The sequence below is a fragment of the Condylura cristata genome, unplaced genomic scaffold (assembly GCF_000260355.1).
Source record: "Condylura cristata isolate star-nosed mole 26May11 unplaced genomic scaffold, ConCri1.0 scaffold00014, whole genome shotgun sequence".
NCBI classification, from domain to species: domain Eukaryota; kingdom Metazoa; phylum Chordata; class Mammalia; order Eulipotyphla; family Talpidae; genus Condylura; species Condylura cristata.
The window spans coordinates 13,780,633-13,797,896 of NW_004567115.1; the positions used below are offsets into that span (position 1 = coordinate 13,780,633).

Consider the following 17,264-nt stretch of genomic DNA (forward strand, 5'->3'; position numbering starts at 1 on the left):
CAGGAGAGGTCTGCCACGCCATGTGGTCACCTCCGGGGCAGGCGGGAATCGAACTCATGCGGAAGCGGCTTTTAGATTCTCAGTGCTGTGCTTTAACCCGCTGCGCCACCAGGGAGGGCCATGTCATTTAATTCTTAGCAAAATTTTGATGGTTCTTAAAAAAATTATCAATGAACACTGGTGAATCTGGTTTAAAACTACCATACTCATAAATGACTGGAAACTTAGTAAATTTGTACAGTCTTTTTAAAGAGAAATTAGATAGACTACAATAGTTTTCCTGTTGTCAAGTAGTTCAACATGTGCTGATCAGAAATAAACATTTTAAAAGAAGAAAGTGATTTTGTAAAAATACTTGCAATATTTTTATCTCTATTAGTAAAACATTGTTCTCTAAAGATGAGAGGAAAATATTTAAAAATTGAATTACATTACAGAAAAAATGGCTACAGAAATCAGATATTTGAAGGCTTTTTCCCCTTCTTATGTTAGGTTGATGGGATGATAGAAATTAATATCATTGAAATAAAAACAAGAACAAATAGAGGTCATGTTTTCAAATAAGCTATAATTGAAATTCTAATTGAATTGCAATGTAACTAAATTTGCATGGAAATTTTTTCCTTATGGTTTTCCTCTTGTAGCTTCTGTAAAATTTAGACCCATTTAATAAAAGCTGATATTGCAGAGATATATTTTACTTCTCATGCAAACACGTTCTTACCGGGTAGTATAGAGGCCAAATATTTCACAATTCTTTGTCAGTGTATTGACATTTAGTAGCAATTGTAATTTTATATGAATTTATTTTTACTCCTGGCTTTGGAAATGAACTTAAAAGTATATTTGAATTATGTGAATTCTTCACTAACTGCTAATAAAGCTTAAAGTGCATGTTCTCCACTAAAAGAATTACATTAATAAGAGTGAAGAACTGTGGTAATTTATTAAGTCTAATGCAAGCTTTTGAGACAAAATGAGAACAATGTTGGATTAGGTTCTCTTTTATTTGTTTCCCTTTCCTACTTATAAGCAATTGAGAGAGAAAAAAATTTTTCTCAATATGTAGCAGCAGAATTTTAAAATTTCCACATTAGTGAAATGTGAACTTTTATAGAAGCGTAACTGGAAGTATTAAATCAAATCATCTTATAAAATCTTTTGTCTTTGAGGTACTTGTATGATTTCTTGTACTTTATTTATGAATCTGATGAGTATCTACTAAATACCAGGAATTCTCTGATCATTGAAGTAAAATGAAAACTCCTGCATCATGGATGTATGTTGGATTGGAAAGCAGTTTGGACTCTCACATAATTCACAGACTAGAAATATTTACAGATTAAAAAGTTTTGCCTTTTTATCTAAAGTATTCCCACATAGAGGACTGAATAATATGAAATGATCCCTCTGTATTTAGATGAAAACAGAGTAATGATATTTCAAATAACAGGACCAAAGCCCTAGACAAACACATGAAGAAAGGGCCAGTAAATAGAAAGAAAAGAAAAAAAGTGTCTAATCATATAGTAGATGTAGATAAATAATTATGTGAGTCTATCCATTACAAACTGATTTCAAAGTTACAAAGCTTTGCCATGTATTCCCAATTGCTTTGAACTACAGCTTTTAAATGAATTTAGTTAAATTTTCTTGTTATCTCAGTTTTTAAAAATCATTTATTCACTTGTTTTTGCTTGGCAAGTAAAACTGTCATCTAAATCAAGTAATAGAGTAAATTAAAGAAGAGGAAATGCCAGGAGAGTCCAGATATAAATTACCCAATTTGGTTTCTTATAACAGTCAATTTTCCCAGATAATTGTTTCTTTTACTTTGTCTCTGCCTGAGAAAAGACAATATAAGTCCCATGTTTTCCCTCACTGCTTCCTTCTTCCAAGGTGACCCAATCTTCCAAGGAACAGAGACCTCGATCATATTGACAGGACTTATGTAAAGAAGAATCAGTTTTCAAAATCATACACGTACAAAAATTGTCATTGAAAATGGCAAAATAATTTCTTGGATAATATTTTAAAACATATTGACAGAAGTCAAGTCATAGCCTTATTTGTCAATACCGCTCCCCAGAGTAAACATTTGCATATGAATGTTTTCCTGGACAAGACATAATTTTGGTATCCTGGCTGCCAGAACACTCAGCTAAAACTTTGGCTGTGCTTTCGTCATTCAGCTCTAGAGAAAATAAGAAATGATCAGACAATGCTGGCTTTATGCTAAATTTATCAATGAAACGAATGAAACTGTTTCCAATGAAAAGCCATAAAATATCTTAGGATGGAAAATACTCTTAAAATGTGTTCTTCAGACTGGCAGTAGCAATAGTTTATGAGACTGTATTAGCATTGCAAATTCTTGACCCTCCACCCCAAATGTCAAAACTCTGGGGGTGATACTCATCAGTCTTATTTTTAATCAAGCTTTCTAAATGGTTCTGATGCATCATAAAGAGATATAGGCATAGATTGTGTCATAGAATATAGCTTGTACTTAGGTGATATCTGCGCTGTCACCAATATATGAGAGAAACTGAGGTAAATGATGAGAAAGAAAAGAAATAAAGAGAAAGACATGTACTGGATTGGATTATGTTCATGAGGAATACAGAGAAACAAAGGGGCATATAAAACCAAATCACTCACAAACCTAGATGTCTGCATGTAGCACAGAGGCTACCAGGAGAGGAAGTACTCTGGGTACCTTGGAACTTGTGGTGAGGCCACCTGTGCCGGAGGAGTGTATGATCTATACCTCTATGTCATTGACAGTGTTGTAATCCAGTGTCACCTCAACAGCAAAGTAAATAGAAAAATAAAAATAATAATTTACAAAAGAAGAAACAAAAAGCAGAGTTATGTTTTCCTATGGCTCCTGAATGAGTAGTGAGTATATTTTTCTGAAGTAATAAAACAGATGGCTTGGCAAAAGAAAATCTAGCTCACAAAGCTCTGATAAAAGATAACAGGAAATATTTACTTCAAAATTTGCATAACTATTTGTTTTATCTAAAACCTTTGATAAAAGATTACGGGAAATATTTGCTCCAAATTTTGTAAAACTATTTGTTCTAAGGGAAATTATCATTTTTTTTTTTCCTTAGGGCTAATCAGTTGTTTTCTGTCAGAGGAAATTTTTTTTTTTTAGGCAAATGAGAAAACTCTCTCAAAAACTCACCTATAAATTAAAATATGTATTTACAGATAGAAAGATTTATGAATAGTTTCCATGTAAATCTGCCTTTTAATGTTAAAATTAAAACTATGTGCAGATATAATGCATTGCTATATATGTAAATTTAATCATAGTTATGCCATTGCTAAGATAGTATTTTAATTAGAACTTTCAATTTGAGACATAATGCCTAGACACTTAATGTGTAAGTCATGCATTTTTCTATGTATCTTATAGAAATATGGAAGAGTGGGAAAATTTTCCCAACCATCAAGAGGACATTGATAGCTGTTCAGATTCTGTGAAATTTGATGCTCACACAATGACAGCTTTGATTCCTCTGAGTAAGTAGACTAAGGGTGGGGTACCCTGAGACTGTCTTTAGAATTATTGGCATCATTTGAAATTATAGTCTTGAGACTTATCTTAAATGTGTATGTATGTTAAAACAACATTGGATGAATAGCCTTTTCTCCTGAGACAGAATAAAAATTAACTGAAGTAACAAAACATTGCTTATTCTATAATTCCTCTGACTAAGTCCTGGAGATGGCTATGGCCCTAGCACCATGAATTAATCCTTGAAAAACATGGGTATTAGGGGTCTCCCTGGTGGCACAACAGGTTAAAGAACTGTGTTATGAAGCTCTCCAAAGCCACTGCAGCCCAAGTTCGATCCCCGGCCAGGGAGCTGACACACATAGTGCAGCAGACCTCTCCTGAACTTCTGCTGCTCCCCTCAGTAGCATACTTTGTCAATCTGCCTGTGCTGTTCCACACTCTGTCTCTGGTCAATCCTCTCACCCACCTCACCGCTGGCCTGTACCCCAGTTCTATAAGGATAAATAAATCAATCTTAAAAAAAAAAGGATACTAAGTGCTTATTTTTGTTCCCTAGGACTACTGTAACAAATTAACACAAAAAGGGTGGCTTAAGACAGCTTATTATTAATACCTTATTTCTCAAGGTCAGAAGTCAAAATAAAAGTGATAACAAAGCTATACTAACTTTGAATGTTCTAGAGAGTAATATTTCCTTGCCTCTTCCTAGCTTCTAATGGGATACTAGAATACTAGTGACACAGTGTTTCTTGACATGGCAACTTCATCATTCTAATATCTTCCTCTCTTGCTTCACATGATAGTGCTGTCTTTAAACATCCTCTTCTCTTCTTCAAGGGGCACTAATCATTGGATTAGGATCTCCCTTAATCTAGTATGATTTCATCTTAAATTGACTACTCCTATAACATTATTTCTGGGTAAGGTCACATTCAATGATACCTGGAATGAAGACTTCAACAAAGTCTCTTTGTGAGGCACAGTTCAAACTCTTGCAGAACTGAAAAGGATGCCCCTACAGTTTAAAACAAAAGCTCAAAAGAAACAGTGTTTGGCTGTATCCGTGCAAATTTGTTTAAAACAGGAGGACAGAGGTCTTAGCGTTGTACTAAGCCTAAAACACATTTCATCAAGGGAAGGGGATAGTGTTGCTGAGAAACCAGAGAGACACTTCAGTAGAAGCAGCAGCAAATGCAAAATAGCAGGACTATATGTGAGTTCTGACCTAGACAAGCTTAGAATACAGATTGCACCTTCAATGTATGATGACTCTCTCGTGCTGTGTAAACAAAAAAGGCGAGAATATGAAGCTAAAGGAGAAAAGATAATAGTAATAGCTATCAAAGGTAGAGATGTTGAGAATTTTTGGACGGGAGATGGAGGAATTAGGAATAAAACAAAGGTAACAGACTTTTGGAGAATGATTTAAAGGGTAGAATATAAATTATTATTATTTTTTAAAGATTTACTTATTTGTACATACGGAACTGGGGTACAGGCCAGAGGCTCAGGGGCGGTGAGAGGCTTCACCAGAGAAAGAGTGGGGAGCAGAACAGGCAGATCGACAAAGCACACTGCTGAGGGGAGCAGAGGGCGGGTCAGGAGAGGTCTGCCTCGCCACGTGGTCACCTCCAGGGAAGGCGGGAATCGAACTCATGCGGAAGTGGCTTTAGCTTCTCAGTGCAGGGCTTTAACCCGCTGCGCCACCAGGGAGGGCCGTGGGTAGAATATAAATTATTTTTAAGAATTTTCTCTTTCATTTCCTCATAGAACTTTGCTGAACAATGTCTAAATTTGGGGTTTAAATTTAAGAGTTTATAACCTGTAAACAAAATTTATTTCTTGTTGAACATTAAAAACAATGATCATAGGAGAAAAAAAATTTAGTGGACAAAATTTAGTGGACAAAATAGGAAGCCCAGAGGGTGGGCTTCATCATCCATTCCAAAGTTTAATCAGTGTGTGAATAACTCTGTTTGTCATTTCATTTTTGCATTGTTTTAAAGTATAAAATGTATCTGAAAATAAAATTAAGGTAGAATTGAAAAGAAATTTATTGTGTACACTTAAAAGTAAATTTTCCTCTTGCCTGACATAAAATCTGAAAACAGTTCAGAGTGAATAGTAACCTGATGCATTTTATCTTCACTCATAATACACTTCCATATGAAATAGGGATAAAATATCACTTTGCATATGTTGATATTAATGTGAAAGTTCACAACAAATGCCTCAAAATGAGACCAGGACAACTTGTACAGGAGACTGCCATTTTCATGTGTGTTTAGTTAATAGATACATAAATCAGACATCCACAGTGATATATGTCTTGACTTTTCCTGTCACTATTTCTTTTACTTCACACTCAAAAAATGAAGACCCATTTTTCTTTGCTTTCAGTAAGCTTGGTAGGAACAAGATCATTGCTTCTTGTATTGTTAGGCATCATTTTTCTTCCAACAGGGTTGAATGTGACAATATGGACTGGGGAGTATTAAAAACCTAAAAAGTAGAAAAGTCAGTTTTCTAAATGCATCTTGTGTTTTTGTTTTTTAGGTCCTAAAAATGGTCCTTCCCTTCAGGAGAAACTCAAGTCCATCAAAGCTGCACTGATTGCCCTTTATCTGCTTGTGTTTGCAGTTCTCATACCTGTTATTGGTATCGTGGCAGGTACACTCTTCAAGATTTCTGAAACTAATCAACTCACCCCAGGAGCTAATTATTGTAGAACTAAAAAGAAGCATTCTGGATTTTTTATTTAGGAGCTCCAAAGGAAAACATATCACACACTGTTTCTCAGATTTATTGATTGATGTATCTATTTATTTATTTTCATTGAACAATTGGGGTGTAAGCCAGCAGTGTGGGGGGGGGCGGGTGAGAGGATTCACCAGAGATAAGCAGGGAACAGAACACACACATTTACTGAAATCCACTGCTAAGGGGGAACTGCAGGAGAGGTCTGCTGCACCATGTGTGTTAACTCCCTGCCCAGAACTCAGGCAGTAGTGGGGTTAGCACTGAGACTTTACCCCAAAGTCACAAGGGGGACCCAAATATACTCTTAAACAAACTGTGGTCAACCCCAGAACACCCAACTTCTTCTAATGGTCAATGCAGAATAAGGACAGAAATCTAAAATAATTCATGTGGAATATAAAATAACTAATATAAGAGTTAGGTAAAGAAAAGCTTAAAAATTAACCTTGATAGCTAATTACAGAACTAAAATCTCAAGAAGGGGGGATCATGGGGGAGAAGTTGGAATAAAAAGGGAAGAAAGTGCAAATGGATGGACTATGGTGGTGGACTGTGAATGGCAATAGCTGATGACGGCATCCAAATATTAGCTCAATTAAAATAAATTAATTAAATAAGGGATTCAGCTTTATAGCCATGTTCAAAGTCTCTGAGCTATGAGAGAACACTACCAAATCAATATACTTATTCTAGCATTGAAAATGACTGAAGTTATTTTGTTTCCTAAACCTATAACATGTAGCCAGTAACACTGACAAGAAGCTAAAAATGTTCAGTTCTCATAAATTCACATTAGCACCAATTTACCAGAATTTAGAACAGATTTCAATGTTCCTGTCATACCTGAAAAATAAGAAATGGACAGTCCACTTACAAATTTAATTAAGTTGTAGAACAGAATATTTTTCCAAATGGAAGTAAAATTCAATACATATCTTTACTTGTATTAGAAATTATATATATATGTATATAAAATTTATCCCCAAATTGATTAAAATTTATTTTTTGCACTGATGGATGAAAGAATAAGCTCTATATAAAAACTCTTTTACTTTTAATGTTTTTTACTTTGAAAGATATTTTATTAATTATAAAATTTACTCCATATGCAACTTTTTCTTAGAGTCTCTGTTATAACAATATAATAATATCTCTAGATATTATGTGAATGATTCAAAATGTGGTTGCATATTTGATTAAGTATGTATCTTTAAAAAGAATTTAATGGGAACATAAAAGAGTTCTTTCTTAGAATTAAATTACATAATATCTTAATACTTTGTTATATATATAATTTGCAATAGCAACCATAATTAATAAATTTCTTTAAATAGGGCTGTGAAACAATGTTCTCTAGGATTAAAATTATATTTTTAAAAATATTTATTTATTGACTGATACTGAACTGGGATACTGAACCCAGAGGTACAGGGGCAGTGAGAGGCTTCACCAGAAACAGAGTGGGGAGCAGAACAGGCAGATAGATGAACTACACTGCTGAGGGGAGCAGCGGGCAGGTCAGGAGGGGTCTGCTCTGCCATGTGGGTCACCTCCAGGGCAGGGGATTGAACTTGTACTGAAGCAGCTGTGGCCAGCTTGCAGTGCTGCGTCCAAAAGGTTGTGCCACCAGGGAGGACCAAGATAATATTTTTAATGAGAAATATATAAGGTACCTTAATTTGTTTCTTATAATGTGCCGTGGTCAATATTTCTTTATTCAGAACTGAATGGTAATAATGCACACTTGAAACTTGTATATTATAGTGCATTGTAATTTCAAAGCATTTATTTAAGAAAATGAAATTTGTGGGGTTAAAATACATATCCACACAATGAGGTGCTTTTAACATCTTTGCCACAATTCAACATAAGCAATAGCATTATGCATACCCAGTAAAGATATATAGATATGCACATAGATACTGGTAGTTCTGTTCTATTTTATTTCATTTAATGTTGTAAGGATGTTTAGTTTTGTATTTTATTGTGATATCATTGGTTTACAAAGTGTTACATGATTTAGAAGTACAGGATCCCACTTCAGGTGTTGTTACCACACCTCATGGTTGAGGGCCCTGAAAGTCGGCCCTCAACCATAGTCCATTGTGACCCCTCCTCACTTTACCCTTCCTCTTCTTCTTCTCCTTCTGGTATTGTAAAATTTATAGTCCAGGTTCTAGGATGTGCTAACAGTTTTATTTTATCTGGTCTTTGGTTTGCTGTATTCCACATATAATTGACAATACCTAGTATTTGTCTTTCTCCTCACAGCATTTCACTTAGTATTACTTCTTCTAGTTCTATCCATGTTGTTGCAAAAGTCAATAATTTTTATCAGTTTTATAGCTTAGTGGTATGCTATTTTGTGCATATACCACATCTTAGTCTGCTTATCTGTCCTTGGTCACTTAGTTTGTTTCCACAGCTTGTCTATGTAAATAGTGCTTCATTGTTAATATTCCTGCTTATTAGTCTTTTTGCATTGTTCAGATAGATACTTAGGAAATGAGTTGATAAATCAGATGTAGATTTTCCCTTTCTGGAATACACATCATTATCTTATATCATTTCTTCATAGGGTCAGATAATTCTTGAGGTGTTTCTTCATGCTTTTTTCTTTGCATTACTCATTCTTATTCTACCTGGATCTTTTGTGCATTACCATCTTGAGGTAACTGATCTAATTTTCCGTTTGTTCTCTTCTACTTCCATAGCTTTCTCCAGAGTTGTTTAATCTTCTTTAATGATCATTTTACATTGTGCATTTCCATTATCTTCTTATTTAAAAATTCAGTTTCAATATTCTTTTCATTACTTTTGTTTCTCAAAATTTTGTTTTTCTGAGTTTTCATATCTTTTATCCATTTTCTTCCATTCCTTCGAATAGTAACTGAACTCTATCTGATAGGAAGGCAAGATCTCTCATATCTCTGTGGTTGGATTCTGGAGATTTGTTCTTTCTGTGCTGAAATATTCTCTTGAGGACTCCAGACGGCATGTGTTGTGCTTTCCATTTTACCATTTTATTGCTATGTAAGCTGCCACCTATTTTTTGAGTTGGCATAGTGTCCTCAAGGTGAAGATCTTCCACTTCTCTAGGAAACGCAAGTCATGTTGGGGAAAACTGATCTGCAACTGTTGAATTAAGCCTTGGAGTGAGTGATGTGAAAGTGTCTACACTGGAAATTAGTATGCATGGGCAGTCTGCAGTTGTGGCACCCTTCAAAGCCCTCCTCTATGGGTTTTCAGACCTGTGTCTGCACCTGGTGCCATGTTCTCAGTGCTGCTTTACCGGATCTTTCTGAGTCCCAAAGCAGTGTGGACAGACAGAGCTATCTCATATGCTGTATTTTTCACTGCAGACCCTGCTTACCTGGCTGTGGTCTACATAGCCTCTCTTTACCTGTCTCTTGTTTGTAGAGTTGAATTTCCTCAGTGTGCCTTCTGTCCCCTTCAGGATGGGATGGGTCTCCAATATGCAGGAGATTTTCCAGTTTCATCCCAAGTCACGGGATCATTGAGGTCAGTGCTTCTCTGAGCAACCTTAGATTGTTTCATGAGGTCAGTGCTTCTCTGAACAACCTTAAACTATCCTCTGGGGAGCGAAGCAGGGAACTTCCCTGAAATTTTTGCATTTTAATTTTAGTCCTTTTTCCTTGTACCCTGTTTATGCTATGTGAGTCATGTGCCTTATCTCACTTCTCCTCAGCACCATTATGTTGAAATGGTTATTAGGAGTCGATCTTTATATTCTGGTAGCTGGATACTTTAACACCAAGTTCTCATTTATACAACTAATCTGAGCTACGAGGAACTAAATGTTTTCTTGTTATCACATTTAATTATGAAAAACATAGAAACCAGTACTCTGGCCATATCAATTTTATTAATGAACAGACAGGTTTTTTTTTTAAAGATTTATTTATTTATTTATTCATATGGAACTGGGGTACAGGCCAGAGATGTGGAGGGTGAGAGGATTCACCAGAGACAGAAAGGGGAACAGAACAGGCAGATTGACAAAGTACACCGCTGAGGGGAGAAGCGGGCGGGTCAGGAGAGGTCTGCCTCTCCATGTGGATCTCCTCCGGGGCAGGTGGGAATGGAACTCATGCGGAAGTGGCTTTAGCTTTTTAGTGCTGTGCTTTAACCTGCTGCGCCACCAGGGAGGGCCTCTGACATAGTTTTTAACATGTATGTGTATATGTGTGTGTGTCTTGTGTGTGTATATATATATGAATAGTAGCAATAGACAAAGAAATAGAGAAAGCAATATAGTCAAATCTTAACGTTTATTAACTAATCATAAAAATGTTTATTGCCTATAATTATGTATTTTATTTTTATCTGCAAAATTAATGTTTATTTTTTTATTTTTGAAACTATAAACATACTACTTTAGATACATTCAAATAATTAGTTTGTTACAGACATTTGCCCATTTGGAGATACATACTAACACCCCAAAATACCATTTACTAGATATATTTTTACTTAGGAAACAGCCACAGTTTGTTCATCAAAACATTTACTACATTAGTGTAAACAGAAGCAAGCTTAGAGGTTAGATTTTGTTAAATAAAACTGGTAAGTCACAGAATTAAAAAAAAAAAATTAGGTCATTTTCTCTAACATCAGGCCTGAGAAGTGAGATACAATATACTTCAGACTCTATAATTTTCTATATTGTCAGTCAACTGCATTAGCCAAAAGATTCATATCAGCAGCAACTCAGAAAAAATTGACAATCCTGTAATAATTCTTATGAAAAGTAGATAAAGAATACTGTTTCACTCTCAGCAAAGTATCTATTATCATACAGATAATTTATATTATCATACAGATAATTTATATGAAAAAATACAAATAAATCTCTTTTGAAATAGTATTCAGAATGTAAGAGTGGATTGGAATATAGTAATACAAAAGGAAATGGTGTGGGATGGAATAGTGCATGCCTTTAGATGTAAGTTGTGACTGTTTATTTTTACTTAAATATGCAGCTCAATTCCTGCCTTGGGAAGTGAAGAATTGTTCGGCTGTTTTAAAGAATGTGAATGACACAGGAATAGGAAACAATTATGACCATGAAATGAGATTTCAAGAAGTTGTTGCAGAGCAAATGAACAACATGGAAAAGAAAATCCAGTATATTTCAGAATCAGAATCGGATCTCATAAAATCAGAGAATTTCCAAAATTTCAGCATGATGAATGACCAAAAGTTTAATGACCTTTTCTTCCAGCTAAGTACCTTGGCTTCCACAGTACAGGGACATGGAAGCACAATAGATGAGATATCTAAATCATTAATAAGTCTGAATACCACATTAGTTGATTTGCAACTCAATGTTGAAACACTGAATACCAAAATCCAAGAGAATTCATTTAAACAAGGAGAGGTAAGACGTTTTGTAGAGAATGGTTACCTGCTGTGTTTGAATCTGTTTAGACCTTATCTTCTTAGGTAGGCCAGAAAAACAAAAGTTAGGAACATTCTGTCAAGGTCACCTATTTATGTTGATTCAGCTAACAGTCTCATGAGAGGATTTGAAGTAAATTTAACAAATGCATGCATTCTCTAGATTCTCAGCTAAGGAGGGATTTTTTTTAAATGGATATTGACTCTTTTAAGGAATTTTAATTTTATAATTCTTGTTAGATATTTCTTTAAACTGTCTACACCATTCAATTTTATATCACCATAAGAAATCATGAGAGATTTATAAATTTTATCTGCATTTGTAAATTTTACAACAGATCAGGAAATCTTATTTACATGGATAACCTAAAAATCAACATTTGTATACAGTTTATTTTGCCACTCCCAAGATTTATCTAAAAGTCTTTATGTGTAAATATAATTATAAACAACTTTTTATTATAAGGATAGGATCAAATACACAAGACAAGAAAATATGACATACTTTAGAACAGTTTTTGACAAACGTTTCTTTTTTAAGGGCCAGGTAAACAGTTCAGTCTTTAAGGACCACATGGTCTTTGTTACAGCAACTCAACTCTGTCACTATTGTGCAAAAGCAGCCATAGAAAATATATAGACAAATATGTAAGAGTATGATATAATTCGTTTTTATTTTCAAAAACAGTCTTTAGCCCATTGCTCATTATTTTGTCACTTCAACTCTAAACTATCCTGATGCCAGCCCTTTATGTTTATATTTATGAGTTATTTATTTGAAAGATTATAATAAATATTGGGTAATTACAATTTTTTACTCTCAGGGAAAAATTAACAACTCAAATTTCACTACTTAAGTGAAAAGCTAATTTTTATATTACAAGATATCTAAGGCTTAAACTCATAATTAAAGTCTACAAAATTAACTTTACTAGCTAACCAATGATTGAATTGTTGTAGTAGGTATTACTTAAATAGACCCATTCTTAATTGATGGGTTTATTTTCTGTATATATACCCTATTATACAGTAGAACCTTTTAAAAATGAATGTCACATAAAAAGATATGTTTAGAGACATAAGAAGATATGTCTCTAGAGTTAAAACATCAAGTGAAAGTCAACTAAAATATTCACTAGAGAGGAGACTAGCCAGGTTGAAAATTAATATACATATTTACTATTTATATAAAGTGCCATCACTCAGAACTTTTACATTTTCACATGGTTCTTATCTTAAAATACTACAAGGCAATGACATTGATATTTAAATATGGAAATTCTGCTGAGCTTCAAAGACAATGTCAGCCTTGATATTCTATGTCTATTTTATAGTACATCTTGCAAAATCTGAATGCCAGTGTTTCCCATATGGTTAATAAATATCTAAGCATTGAAAATACTATGTAAATATCAAATATGAAAAGGTTAAAGAAAATGTAAAAGGAAAAAACTATCCATTGAGTTGAAGAATATAGGAGACAAAGGTAAATAAAAGATCAGTTTTAGAAGTAGTAACTGATTCAGTTGAAGGGAAAGAAAAAGAGAGAACAAATATCACTTGAAACAGAAGAATAGTGAAATGAGGTGAGGGAAAAGATTAGCAAGGTGGAAGAACACATATATTTTGACATATGTATAACTGATAATAGAAACAGCTCTCATATATTCAAATAATTTTGTGGGGAGGAGGAGAGGTATGTGAAAATTCAGCCATTCAGTCAAAAAGGAAATGCTTAAAAATTAAAGAGTTACTACTAAAGAATGCTTTAATTTCCATGTTTGTATTCAATTATGTTTCTATAATATCTTAAAAAAAAAAAAAGCAAAAACCTGACTTCCAGAGCTTCTTAAAGTTAAATATTTGAGAATTACATGGTAACAGAATTGTGATACTTGTATTTCACAGGAGATAAAAAAGTTAGAGGAGCATGTGTACAATGCATCAGCAGAAATTATGTCTGTGAAAGAAAAACAAGTATATTTGGAACAGGAAATAAAAGGAGAAGTAAAACTACTGAATAACATCACTAATGATCTCAGACTGAAAGATTGGGAACATTCTCAGACATTGAAAAATATCAGCTTAATTCAAGGTAAAATATCTTCTCAAATTCCTCCAGAAAATAATATACTATAATACTGTGATAGATAGGATTTGGGTATTCAAAAATCATATGATTTAAAATAGTTCTGGAGAATGCATTTATTTTAAATATTGAAAGGAAGGGATTTTTAGATCATCACAAGACATGGTAACAGTATCCTGGTATCTATAAATAAAAGGGACAGAAATTTAAAATTCTCTAAAGATCTAATGAGTAATTGTTCCAAACATTCCATATGTACTTAAGAAGGATATGAGTTTTCTATAAGTCACCACATTTTCCACCTCTTTGTAAATCAAGCTTGTTAATTCTATTTTTCTTTTTAAAAATCCAGTCTTTCTTACTTCTTACCTGCTTTATCAAGTAGAAATATCTTTTGAATACTCCAAAGTACAGTGAATTTGTTCATTTTTCTTTACTTTCTGGTAGTAAAATGATTGAATTTTACTTGCTATTTTTTAAATAAATATATACTTGTATATTTTTATACTACCTTTTAGTTATTATTTACATCTTAAATATTTTGAACAGTTTTTAATTGTGGAATCTGAATATCTCTTTTCACTGTATTTTTTCTGTCTTATTTTGTACTATTTTTTGTTTAGTCCTATTTCCTTGTTTTCTCTTCTTGTCTACTTATAAATTAAGATATTTACTCTTTTAGTCTATCCCCTTACCAACTATACTAAAAACATCTTCAGCTTCATACCGAAATATATAAGGGACTTAAAATGCTTTGCTGATAACCACTTTTCCTGGTTTCCTGTTGTTTCTAAGTACAGTTCATTCAGTTTTATAATTTTTGACATTATCATTTTTCTTATATTATACAGATAACATTTATTTGGATTTGTCCATGAGTTTATGAATTCCTCCCCATTCTAAATACATCTTAGACATATTTCTGGGATACTTTTCTTCATCCTGAAGTATATATTAATAATTTGGAAACTTGTTAGAGGAAGTCTGTTGGTAATGAGAACTCCTGATTTCATTTTCTTTGTTTTGCCCTTGATCTTTAAAATTGTATTACCACATACACATTTCTCAAGTTGATAGCTAGTTTTGCTATTTCTATCAGTATTTTGGCAATATAATTTCCTAACTTTGGCTTCACTTATTGTGTTAAAAATGACCTCTTCCAATGTGCAGGTTCTTCCTTGTCTTTAATACCAGTGATTTAACTAACCTTTTAATATTGATGTTTTATCCCTTTAGCAATTGCTTTAATTCCTATAGTCATAGATTTAAATCTGTCATCAGTTCTGGAGCATTATCAATTCTACTTTACTGGAATGTCTTTTCTCACAATTCCCTATTATTTCTTATGTAACTCAAAATAAATTTGTGTTAGATCTTCATTTTCTACTATTCATATCTGTTAAGTTTTGTTTTATAATTTTAGCACAAAATTGTTTTTTTCTCATTTTCTTTTTTACATTCATTTAAAGTTCATTTATTCACTGTATTTGTTTTAGGAGTATGGGCTCAAAAATCTATAAAAATTTGTTTACACATAACAAAAATAAAATTTTAAAATTTTATCTTATTAGTAAGAAAAACAATAATAATAATCTACCAGTTGCATCTTGGAGTAAGTTGCTACTTACTCCAAGCCTTTGAAAACTATCTTTGATTTCTCTCTTTATATCAATTCTACATGAGTCCTGGTTATCTTTTTAATATAATTTTTTTTTTACTATCTCCTCTACTACCATCATAGTTGAAACAATCTTGTGAGTGACCTCAATTAGTTTCCCTGATTTTATTTTGAATCCCTTTGGAAAGAACAAGAGTACTATAAAATATCTATTTTCTCTTATGCTTGAGATACTCTAGCGTTTTCCCATTGGATTTGAAATAAAATCTGAATTACTTGGTCTGCCACTCAACTACGTAATCTTCCCTTATTTTCTGATCTCCCCTCCTGCATTCCCTCTGTCTGGCTTGGAATCCCAAAGCATGGTATACTGCTAAAAAGTGTAAGTCAGTAGGAGGAAGTATTAGTTTCAGTTCCTGCTGTTCATTTCCTTCTCTCTCTAAAAATATTTTTCTTTTAGATATCTGCTCCTCATTGACTCCACTCAAAGTCATCTTTTAGATAATTTCCTCCCACTTCTTATACTACTCTTCCATCTTTATCATTATTTACTTTAATATCCTCATCACACACTACACCCTGACATTGTTTATATCCACAATTGCTTATTATTTCATGTTCTTATGATTTGTAGTCTGTAATAGAATGTGAGCTCCTTGAAGATGGACCTTGTCTCTCTTATCTCTCTTTCTCTACCCAACATCTGTAAGACTACCTAGAATATAGCTGGTAACAAATCACGTATGTGGTCAATGGGTAGTAAAACTACAACTTCCTTCTTCTTTTTTTTAAAGATTTATTTATTTATACATACAGAACTGGGGTACAGGCCAGAGGTGCAGGGGTGGTGAGAGGATTCACCAGAGACAGAGTGGGGAGCAGAACAGGCAGATCAGTGAAGTGCACTGCTGAGGGGAGCAGCAGGCAGGTCAGGAGAGGTCTGCTGCCATGTGGATCGCCTCTGGGGCTGGGGATCCCACTCACACTGAAGTGCCACCAAGGAGGGCCTAGCACTTCCTTCTTACTAAGTTGCTATTTGTAATAGAATTACTATTTTTACAGGTTTGTTTTTGCTATTTCTCTTAGAAACTTTAGTTCTTTTCTTTTTGTATTGTTTGTCCTCTTGATACCTTTCAATATTCTTGTGCAAACTATTCTTATCACTGCCCTGCCAGATGATTTGAGTAGCTTCTCAATCATTTCCTGTCTCCATCTTTCTGATTATAATGCTTCCTACACTCTTTGTGAATGCAGCTGTCCTAAAGGGAAAACCTAGATTCTAAAATTCTCTCTGTTACTTTCTCACATGGCATATATTGTTCTCTGTAGCACTCAAGGTCTTCCATAATGTTTCTTAACTATACTTGAATGTCTCATTTCCTTTTTTTCCCATTTTGATGTCAAATATTTGACTGATGTTTCTGTTTTTCTAACATGCCCAGTCCTTTTTATATTGTGTCTTTTGCGTCACTGAAACAGCTACCACCTTCTGTTTGTATCTGAAAATGTTTTATCTATTATCATATTAATTGAACATTTAACCTCTTACATAGAACCTTCTCTGCTCCATCAGTCATACTCCTGCTGATATTTATGCTTTGCTCACTATGAAACATTAAGTATTCTTTCACAAAAGAATCCTTATACTACATATCATCATCTAGTAAAATGTTATTTCTCCTTGGGAACATTTCCTTAAAATTAGTGAATATTTTATATAGTATCTATAGTATCTGGTCATAAAATAAGTTTTTGATAAATATTTATTAAACTATAACCCAAAGACAAATTGTATAAACTGATATTTTTTCATTTGTCAGTATTAAGATTAGAAAAAAAAAAAC

At 33.5% G+C, this 17,264-nt stretch overlaps 1 protein-coding gene across 2 annotated transcripts in view; it reads left to right on the forward strand.

The window, feature by feature from the left end:
• The first annotated feature begins 3,431 nt into the window (after nt 1–3,431).
• The window catches only part of MSR1 (macrophage scavenger receptor 1), a 61,035-nt gene continuing 47,202 nt past the window's right edge, over nt 3,432–17,264 (forward strand). For both annotated transcript variants that reach the window (XM_004682455.2, XM_012724824.1), the window contains exons 1-4: nt 3,432–3,534; nt 6,089–6,202; nt 11,296–11,693; nt 13,622–13,808. In XM_004682455.2, the coding sequence (XP_004682512.1) occupies nt 3,432–3,534; nt 6,089–6,202; nt 11,296–11,693; nt 13,622–13,808 (802 nt within the window). The remainder of the gene's footprint in view (nt 3,535–6,088; nt 6,203–11,295; nt 11,694–13,621; nt 13,809–17,264) is intronic.